The 11,582-nt window shown below is 29.8% G+C and overlaps 1 protein-coding gene across 1 annotated transcript; it reads left to right on the forward strand.

The window, feature by feature from the left end:
• Positions 1–3,746: 3,746 nt before the first annotated feature.
• LOC114169230 (uncharacterized) lies at positions 3,747–11,582 on the forward strand. The gene is made up of 6 exons (XM_028054285.2): positions 3,747–4,185; positions 6,245–6,302; positions 6,574–6,657; positions 6,759–6,900; positions 7,025–7,934; positions 10,924–11,582. The coding sequence occupies exons 1-5, from the start codon at positions 3,807–3,809 to the stop codon at positions 7,301–7,303; spliced, it is 942 nt and encodes a 313-aa protein (XP_027910086.2). The 5' UTR covers positions 3,747–3,806; the 3' UTR covers positions 7,304–7,934; positions 10,924–11,582.

Consider the following 11,582-nt stretch of genomic DNA (forward strand, 5'->3'; position numbering starts at 1 on the left):
ATATATATATATATATATATATATATATATATATATATATATATATATATATACACACTATATTTTATTTCTTCTAACTATTTGGTTTGTCATGAAACTCATTCGCATCTCAATTATATTTTTCATCTTATCATAACCTTTATGTAATTATGTTAAAAAGATGTATGTCAATTAAAAAAAATTTATGTCTAACATTTGAATATTTCTATTATTTTTATTTCTTGTATATTTTTCTTTCATATGAGAATGTTTAACACTCTCAATTTAAGTATTTAATAACACAAACCTTTCGTTTACTAGGTAATATAAAAAAAATCTTTTACTTATTATTTTTGTTTCATTTGAAAAACTCTTTTGTTTGGCTAAAATAATTTTTGTTATTTCTCAATCATTGAGTATATATGTTGATATTTGAAAAGTTTTCTTAGATTTCTAAGGTATTTTTCATTTTATCATACCCTTAATTTGTTTTCCTTTGTGCGATTTATTTCAATAGCCTCTCAAATTGTTTATAAATATTTGTTAATTTTTTAATATTTTTATTTGTTGTTTATTTTCATTATTTAGAATACTATTTCGATATATTTTATCTAATTATTTTTTATTTTCTAACTTATTATCAATCATACTGTAATTTTTTCACTATAATTGTATAAATAACTTTTATTTACTACAATATAAAAATTTAATGTAATTGTCATGAATATTTTTTCATCACCCTCCAATATAATTGAAGTTCAAAAGATACAAGATATATATTAAAATTTTATTATTATGATTATTATTTGTTCTTTGTATCATTTTGATCAAGTGATGTATTATAACTTTTATTAGTGTCTAAAAAAGAGATTCATTAGACTTTAAAAGATTGAACTAAACAAACATTTAAAATATATTTTAATTTGAATATTTGTTTTCCTTTTATATTTTTTAAAAAATATTTTTAAATTTTATCAACTAGGTTTCATTAATGTTTGCAAATTTAATAAATGTGTTGGTTTTCATGAAATTTTATTTGGTATTATAATCTAAAATGTAAAAAATTATAATTTATTTTAAACTTTTATTATGATCATTATTTGTTCTTTGTTCTTTGTATCATTTTGATCAAATGATGTATTATAACTTTTATTAGTGTATAAAAATGAGATTCATTAGAATTTAAAAGATTGAAGTAAACAAACATTTAAAATATATTTTAATTTGAATATTTGTTTTCCTTTTATATTTTTTAAAAAATATTTTTAAATTTTATCAACTAGGTTTCATTAATGTTTGCAAATTTAATAAATGTGTTGCTTTTCATGAAATTTTATTTGGTATTATAATCTAAAATGTAAAAAATTATAATTTATTTTAAACTTTTATTATGATTATTATTTGTTCTTTGTATCATTTTGATCAAATGATGTATTATAACTTTTATTAGTGTATAAAAAAGAGATTCATTAGAATTTAAAAGATTGAAGTAAACAAACATTTAAAATATATTTTAATTTGAATATTTGTTTTCCTTTTATATTTTTTAAAAAATATTTTTAAATTTTATCAACTAGGTTTCATTAATGTTTGCAAATTTAATAAATGTGTTAGTTTTCATGAAATTTTATTTGGTATTATAATTTAAAATGTAAACAATTATAATTTATTTTAAACTTTTATTATGATTATTATTTGTTCTTTGTATCATTTTGATCAAATGATGTATTATAACTTTTATTAGTGTATAAAAAAGAGATTCATTAGAATTTAAAAGATTGAAGTAAACAAACATTTAAAATATATTTTAATTTGAATATTTGTTTTCCTTTTATATTTTTTAAAAAAATATTTTAAAATTTTATCAACTATATTTCATTCATATTTGCAAATTTATTAAATGTTTTGGTTCAAATGAAATTTTATTTGGTATTATAATCTAAAATGTAAATAATTATAATTTATTTTAAAGTATTTGATATCGAAGAAACAACCATCCTTCTAATATTGAATATTTGATAATATTATATTTTCTTTACCATAATTTTTTATTATTTTATAAAAATTAATTAAATTAATATTGAAGTAGTAAGAAAACGGGTATGGGTATGTGTATGAGATTATACCCGTTACTAATGGGGATGAAGATGAGACAAAAGTTTGATATCCATTGAGTTTGGGTATGAGAATGATTTTCTTCTACGGGGGATGGGTATGGGATAACGAAACTCGTGCCCGTCTTGCCTCATTGCCATCCCTAACGGTATTAAACTAAAAATAATCACACATTGACATGTGACACTGACTTTATCGTTGTTTGTAAAAAATTAAGGATCACAGACTAAATCAAATCACTTTAAAATAAATCAGGACCAAATTAAAATAAATAATTGAAAGATTAATTTGATATTTTGTATAAAAGTAAGGAAAAGAAGAATAATTTAGTCTAAAAAATAATAATATATATGAATATGGATGTCAAAAAATGGGTATCCGTAGGAAAAACCCGCAACGGGTAGGAAACGAATATTAAAAATGGATGCCCACTACCTGCGGGTACGGGTATTTCTGATACCTGCATGTTAACAAGGCGGATACAGGTATCATAGTATTTGTACCCGTGGATATCTGTACCCACTAAACTTTAATTTACAAAAATACCCTTATATATATTAGTAAAAAACATTTTGACCTAATTTTTCTAAGTTACACATCTTGTCTTGTCTTCTGTGTTCATTCTTCAAGTTTCAAGTATTGATACGTTGTCTTCTTCCATATATACCCCTCGACATTCTTCTCTCTCCTTTATTTGAAATTGGGCATAATGACGTTTATGGTATGTTTGTTGTCAAATGATCGAATCATAATAAAAGTACTTGGCACGTGGCAGTTGAGGTTTATTATTTGTTTATTTTGTTTATCTTTTAGGAATCAATCAGAGAAAGTGGGCTTGTTGGGCTTGTTGATCAAAGCATTCATTAAATAACTTTATTGTGTTTAATGTCATTTTATATTTACTTTTATAATTATTTGGATTTGTATGAACTTGAATTTATTTGAACTTTATTTAAAATTTATGACAATGATGTATTTTATTTTATTTGAATTTATGATTAAATATTTATTTTTTAAATAATTTTGTAAATAACAGCGGGGTACTCGTGGATACCCGCGAATATGAAAAAAATAAACGGGTACCCACATAACGAATACTCGACAGATATGAGTACGGGTATGAAATATATATTTATCCGGCGGGTAGAGTACGGAAAACTATTATCCGTACCCTATCTGCTCCGTTGACATCCCTGTATATAAACCTGGGAGATTTCGTTATTAAAATCGAATAATCTATATAATTCCATTTTGAGTCAGGTATACACATTATAAAACAATTTAGACATGAAATATGTAAATTCAATCACGAACATAATCAATTGTAGATAGTATAGATTTTCCTTGGACCATTATTGTTTTCTTCTTGGTATCCCACACCTACCAAACCATTTTCTCTTTTAATTTTGTTTCTCTTTTTCTTCCCTCACCTCCTCTTTTATCCACGACAGATGCAGTGGTAATCTCAGCATTTGGTGTAGCCCTAGAGACATGTTTGCGTGGGCCAAGACAAAACCATCTTTATCAATAAAAATGTGTTACCCATCGTAAACAAACATTGCTTGAAAACCAAGACCTAAAATCCTTTCTTTCTTCTGCATGAAAATCACCCTTCAACAACGACCAACTCTCTTTATAAACCCCCTGTTTTTATGATTAATTCCCATTCCTAACACGCACCTCCAACAACGTTAAATTCTGTGTTGCCCACGATGTCTAAAACGAACGTAAGAAGACAGGGTGTGGAGAGGTGCAGTAGTGTGAAAGAGACACAGAAAATATTGAACCACAACTTTTTCAGCAGAAACCTGAAGAAAGTGTACCCCATTGGGCTTCAGAAAAGCACTTCATCTTTGTCTTTGTCTTCCATATCCTTGTCTTTGTCGCAAAACTCCAACGATTCTTCTCAGGCTGATTCTTTGACTCCACTGGATGAGAAGATTTCGCTGGCACTGCGTTTGATTTCACCTCGTGATACAAGAGAAGATACAATAGCTTCTAAGCCTCTTCAGCAACACCAACCACCAACTTCACCACCCACCACTGGAACTGGGGAGTTCAAAAGATGTAACTGGATCACAAAGAACAGTGGTATCATCACTTTCATTTCCAATTTACCTTTTATTTTATAATTTTCGTAGTCCACTCATAACTTCACATACTGCCATGTTTTGATACCTAAACCTTCAAGCTTATGACCTTAGCTTTGGATAAGATATTTTTATAGTTATAGGAAATTGAAATGAATGATTTTCTTTTATTTTTTAAATATTTTATTTGGATAGAATAAGTAAAATATTTTATATTTGAACTTTTTTAGATATAATAATTAATTTTTTCTTTAAAGATGAAATTTTATTCTATTTTAAAAAAAAATAATTTTTGATATATATATATATATATATATATATATATATATATATATATATATATATATATATATATATATATATATATATATATATATAAAATTAGTTGTGATGTTTTAATTTCAAATTTTATTAGTTCTATTTAGAATATCTTTTAAATATTTTTACATTTTAACTTTTTTTTTTAATTTTCTCATCTAAATAGTTTATTTAAATAAATTTTAAATTCATCAAATCAATGATTTAATCTCTTAAATTACCTCATTCAAAAATATTATAAGTGTTTTTTTAACTTTTAAGAGATTTTTTCATTAAAAGTTATTTTAAATATAGAAAAAACTCTGAAAGATATGTTTATTTTGTACCCATATATATAAACACTTAAATAGTACACAAAATTTTATATTGAAATCTGGTCAGACATTATTTTATTTTATTTTTATAGTTTTGAAAATTTTGGTTCGCTTTAGATTTCAACCATTACTCGGTGACGCCTTGTTATTTCTTTTTTATAAAACTAGTTAGATATATACTAAAATCAATTTATTATTTTCAAATTTTGGAGAAATTGAATGAAAGAGAATTTTTAAAAAATTAGGTTGAGTTTATAGCTTATTTGATAAGTTATATTCTTTTTATCTCTTATTAAGTTATTATAAGAAGTTTATCAAGACAAAACCAAACAATGAAATGTCATAATGTACACATTCTTTTACACTTTGGTGATTTCACTTTTTGACTAAAATGTCTAACCATTTTGTTGGGGATATGGTTTATTCATGGGATAAATAAGACCAAAATATTTAATCTGGAAAACTAAGTCTTCTACCTAAAGCTCTATTTTATAACAAAGATTCAACAACTTGGGTAGAATAGGTTGTTTTCACTTCAATATCATGTGCCTCATCATGTAAAATCATGCCTATAAATTTGGATATTTTTAGCTGCTTAAATTAATTGCTGTTAGAGGTCAACAAAGTCACAAAGATTTTTATTTAAGTTGAGTAGTTGAAGTGTAAAACACCAACTTAATTAGCCTATATAATAAATGTAGCAAAAATTTTCCCATTGGTACTCGTTAGAATTAATTATCATAAAATAATGACAAAATTATATCAGATGTGTTATTAATTGTGCTAGTTCTTTACAGTTTTGAATTACTTGTCACCTCATTTTAGGTTCTACTTCCATCTAGTTTACTTATATCTAAGGTAACTTTCGGATGTCAAGAATAAAAATGAAGAAAAGGAAAAATGTACTCATTTTTCAATGAGAAAATGAGATCAAAATAAAGAAAAATTGTTATTTTAAAAAATAATAAATTAATTAAAGTTAAATAATTATATAATTACAAAGTTGTTTATACATTAACAAACTTTTAAAATCATATTTTTGTTTTGTTTTGTTTTATATTTGAATATTAAATAAAATACTTTTTATAGTAAAATATTTGTTTCTTTAAGTATTTGACTTAAATTAGTAAACAATATTACTTTGACACTCTTATATAAATTTTTTTTTCCTTCTTTTTTTTCTCTTCATGAGAGATGAAAAATATAAATAGGTGAGACTTTATATATATATATATATATATATATATATATATATATATATTACATTTTTTGCAAACATACTAGCAAAGTTTACGTAAATATTAAAGAAATGTAACTTTGTTGACTGAATATAGTATATATAAATTATTTAAATTTATGATATTTGACTATATTTTATGTAACTTTTTCATAATGGTCCAAAAACTGATCTAGGGTTTTTATATGCAGATAATGCCTACATAGAATTTCATGATGAGTGCTGGGGAGTTCCAGCTTATGATGACAAGTAAGATCTAAGAAATGAAAAGTCTCTTCATTTCAATAATTTTTATTTGTTTTAAGATTTTCTTTTTCACTTTAAAAATTCAAGAAAGCAATAAGTACTTATTTTTATAATGATACTTTATGCATTGGTATATATGTTACCTAAATATCTATTATTAACTAACAATCATTCTCTCTAATTATCTTAATGCTAATAATTAATTATTAGTATATTAATTCAATAAGACGTGTGGTTTACTTTACCTGATATGATTGGGTAAACCATGAAACAGCAAATTGTTTGAGCTGCTTGCAATGTCTGGATTGCTCATGGATTACAATTGGACAGAAATTCTTAAAAGAAGAGAAACTCTTAGGTATTTTTGTCTCTGACAAATTTCTACTTCTATGCAAATTGTTTATTGGTAAATCAAATTATAACACTACAATGTCGTACAATATTTGAAAATTGACACAGAGAAGTTTTCGCTGGATTTGATGCAAACACTGTTGCGAAAATGGAGGAAAAGGAAATAATGGAAATTGCATCAAACAAAGCACTTTCTTTAGCCGATAGCAGAGTGATGTGCATAGTAGACAATGCCAAATGCATAACAAAGGCAAGTAACCCAAAGTGATGATATTTGAAATTATTGAGCTAAAAAATTCAGTTTTATGTTTAAGATGATACTGTTTGATGTTAGAAAAGATGGTAGTTAAGTTAGTTAGTTGCGTTGATGACAGATTGTTAAAGAATGTGGATCATTGAGCAGTTACATATGGGGTTACGTAAATCATAAACCAATAATAAACAGATACAGATACCCAAGAAATGTGCCATTGAGGAGTCCGAAAGCAGAGATCCTAAGCAAGGACTTGGTGAAGCGTGGATTTCGGTTCGTGGGTCCTGTCATTGTGCACTCTTTTATGCAAGCTGCAGGCTTGACCATTGATCATCTTGTCGATTGCTACAGGCACCATGAGTGTGTCAGCCTTGCAGAAAGACCTTGGAGGCATATCTAACATGTTTTTTTTTTTTTTTTTTGAGAATTTATTGCAATATCCAACGTCTCAATTCATATCCAAGTAACATGTAATTGAGATTTATTACTTTTTTTTTTATCATAAACTGAAAATTTTGATTATATTTTGTCATGTGAAGTTATAAATATGCACTCATCCTGTAATAATTCTTTCAAATTTTCAACCAAATAGAGAGACATGAGTTATGTATAGTTACGTTTTTTTCTTGTTATATTTTGGACTCGTGTACACTCGAATGAATATCTCTATGTATGGTATGGATTTTTTTTTTTTTTTTTTGAGAACGTTTGTTTGAGACTGAAAATTACTCTCGACACCGTGATGATGACGTGTTGGGGGCTAAATTCTTCAGTGATGAAAGGGCAGAATAGGGAACATAGAAAAGTGGAAAAAACAATGAAAGGGCAAAAAGGTGAGAGTGGAGAAATTGAAATGTGAATGAATGTGGAGTTAAAGAAGGGTGAGTGAAATTTCAAATCTGAAACAGAGAAGGGTGGAGGGAACGTCAACTTGACTGGTATCGTTGCAGTTGCGGTTGGTGATTCGTTGAAGCAGCGTTTGAAGTCGACGGTTTGGAGCGTGACCACAACAGGTGCAAACTGCGATTAAGGTTGGTTTGGGTTGTAAATTTGTGCAATTTCGTTGGTGTGTGATTATTTGAGTTTTGGGGTTTACGGATTTGTTGCATGTAAGCACCTATTTTTCCTTCTAAATATGTTGGCCAGTTGTTTTTTTCTTGTTTTTTTTTTTTTTTTATTTATTTCAGTATCATGTTTTGGTATAATTTAGCATAGGGGATGAATGGATTTTTCTACCCTAAGAAATGTGGAGAAGAATTCCTTGTTTGATCATTTACAATTGTTGAAACAATAAAACCACTGTTCTGGAGGTTGTACAACTCCCCTGAGATCTTGGGATGACTGCGTTTACTTTTTTTAAACGGATTCAAGAAAACAGAGGTGAAATGAGATTAAAATGGTAACAATAATCTAAAAATTCCATGCTCTGTTTCACGCATTTCATTTCCTGTTTCTTGGGGATGACCATCAAAATCATAAACCATTCCTGTTTCTTGATAAGAGTTCATTTTATGTTTTTAAGATTGCAAGTTAGTGGTGTTTAGGTGATTAAGAAAACATCAAGGAACATTCTCACTCCCATTGGAAATTAAGATAATCAAAAGGTTATCTAGGTGTGAAGTTGCACTTCCAAGAACTCAAGGGAAAGAACGAGACTCAATTAACAAAGAAACAAAAACAAGAGAGATGAAGCAATAAATGGGCGTGAAGATTGAAGAGCTTGAACTTAAAGAAGTGAAATAAGATAGCAAGAAAATGTAAGAAAGGAAGAGGAAGAAAGGGCTCGCCAGGGCCGTGTGGGCCGTTGGGCCGTGTGGGTCGTTGGCCCGTTAGGGTTGTCGGGCCCGCCCGACCCATCCGAGTTGTTGGGCTCATCAGGGTCGTCAGACTTGTCCGACCCATCCGGGTTGTTGGGCGCACTCGACCAATCTGGGTTGTTAGGCACGTCTAGGTCGCTGTGCTCGCCAGACTCGTCTAGGTCGTCGTGCTCGCCAGACTCGTCTAGGTCGTCGTGCTCGCCAGACTCGTCTTGCTCGCTCAAACCGTTTGGGTCGTTAGGCATGTCTAGGTCCTCGGGCTCGCAAGGCCTGTCTTGCTCGTTCGGACTGTTCGGTCGTCAGGCCCTTCCAGGTCGTCTAGCTCGTCTGGATCTTCGTACCCGTCCATGTTGTTAAGCCTGCCCGTCCCGTCCGGGTCATCAAGCCTGTCTGTCCCTTCTGAGTCATCGGGCGTGACTGGCCCGTTCAGGTTGTTGAGCCCACGTGACCCGACCAGGTCGTGCCGACGACCGAAATGAACCGGGCCAACCTAGACGTGTCGACCCTAATCCAAGGACGGAAAGTTTAATAATAAATTTTAAAAAATAATATATTTTTCATGTTTATGAAAAAAGCTCATGGGCTGGCCTTGTGGGCTTCTTTGATGGGGGTTTTTAATGTGGGCTTTGGCCCTAGTCCACATGGACCAGGGTCAAACCCTGTGGGCTGGGCCAAATTGACACATATGATATATGGTTTGTGATGTCATTTTTGGAAGTGTTATAGTTATGCAAAGTATCTTTGAATAGGTGGAATTTGGAATTTGTTTCATATTTGGCTGTCATCCTAACATAGTTGCTATGAACGCTGTAACGAGACATTATCATTTGGTACTAGTAAGAAAAGAAAGTGAGTAAGCAATGACTTTGGACTTAAGAAGTGTTAAGTGAATCTGACAAGCTAAAATAGCAACCCGAATTAGTAAGTTTCGTAGCATATTCAAAGGAAAGCCCAAAACTGCAAACAAAGATACTAAGGCAAACAAAGATTATATTAAATTGTTTCAATTTCGTTGGTGATCATTTTGATGAAAAAGAACTACTTCTACTAATAATATTGTATTCGCAGAAGTAAACATAAACAGCTTAGGTACATAGAAAAAGGTCCCAAGAATTGAATTCAATCAATAAATGTGTGATAATGAGATTTTAATCGCAGACTTGAAATACTGTTTCATCAGTTTGTCAATGATATGCCATCAAAAAGATTACTTAGAGTAGCATTTTGTGAATTGGTGATAGTAGTAAGTGTTGAATGGTTTTGTTAGGTAATTTGAAAGTAGAATAGATTGTACAGGTTTTATAGACAAATTTGAAGATGAAATTGAAAATGGGTTGGTTGGCATCTTAAATATTTTCATTCTTTGTACTGCGTTTATGATTTTATGAATATTTCATTCACTTTAGTTCGTCACATGTAGGGACATCAAAATCATGATGGTGGAGAAGGTTTACATTGATATTTCTTTTTCCTTTTTTTATGATTACATGATAGTTTTGGACCTGCGAAGATTAATTAATGATGTGTTATGTAGGTGTCATTGCAACATTTGTGTAGGACCAAGTATTTAACTCATGTCAATAAGAGGTTAATAGATAAGCAAAAGTGTTGTATATAATCAAAACCCATTTACTTGGCTATTGTGTATTGGGTGAGAATGTTAAAGTAGAATATTACTAATGAAATTATGTAGTAGGTGGGTAGAGGAAGGGAGGATTCCAAATTAGGTCTGCAAATGTTCCATTTACATTGCTGGATGTCTGTTTAGGTTTGGGACTTAGGGGTGAGTGGAGAAAAAGTTTATTTGTCGATAGAAAACAATGAATGTCATACTCGAAGATTGTCTGATACAAAAAATGTGGGGGGGTACATGAATATTTGGTTGGCTGTGTTTTTGCATTGCAGGTTAATTTTAATCTTTGTAATTTAATGCAATATTGTGTAAGGTTTTTAGTATTTATGTTGTTTGTTATCACTTTTATGTATGTTATGTTAATGGTATAAGTTTGGGCATTAGAGCATGTTGTATTTTGTAAGCAAAAGATGACTTCAAGTAAAAGTTATTTTCCTCGCATTCTTCATTAGAAGGATGTTAGAATTGGTAAAAGCAAAATTGCATAAACTGTTAGGCATAATGTGGTGAGTGAAATGTTTAATTTTAATATTTTTGATAATTATTTTTTGTTGACGTTATGATTAGCAGGTTATTACTGAGATCACTATGTCAAATCCGGAGCATGGTTACAAAGCATTGCTTCGGGAAGTATCTGATCAAGAGGCAAGTCTTGCGGAGCTTGAGAAACATGTCAATGAGTTAAAACAATCTTTTGCAGAAAAGCGAAATGAAGAACTTGGTTACGAAATTGTGAAAGAAGCCTTTGAGAAATTGGGGTTTGGTATTGAGGAGAAGAAGCCAACAATGTTCGATGTGTGTGATCCTACTGCAGAACAGAAGGCATTGCTTCAGCGGACACTTGATGTAGAGGCAAGAATTGCGAAGCTTGAGAAAATTGTCGCTGAGTTTGAACAACTTCTAGCGCAAAAGCGGGGTCGATGAGCGATTACATTCTTTGAATGTACCGAAGCGTAGTAGGAGGGGTTTGAACACTGGTCATAAGACAAAGATGTTGAATTGAATGACAATGTGCACAATCTAATGTGTACACATGGCGAAAGTAAGAACCGAGGAAGTGAGTAAAAAGTGTTGTTCAAACACCTTGAACCATGTATTCAAGGAGAACGAAGAGACATCATCAGTTAGCTGTGAAAAAATAGGGTTTAATTAGGTTTTTGGAAGTACATTATTTTTGTAACAGAATATGTTGACGTTGTTCACTTGAAGACATTTCATGATTTTGCTTT

Source organism: Vigna unguiculata, chromosome 2 (genome assembly GCF_037176805.1).
Source record: "Vigna unguiculata cultivar grain cowpea cultivar isolate G323 ecotype 2 chromosome 2, ASM3717680v1, whole genome shotgun sequence".
Taxonomy (NCBI): domain Eukaryota; kingdom Viridiplantae; phylum Streptophyta; class Magnoliopsida; order Fabales; family Fabaceae; genus Vigna; species Vigna unguiculata.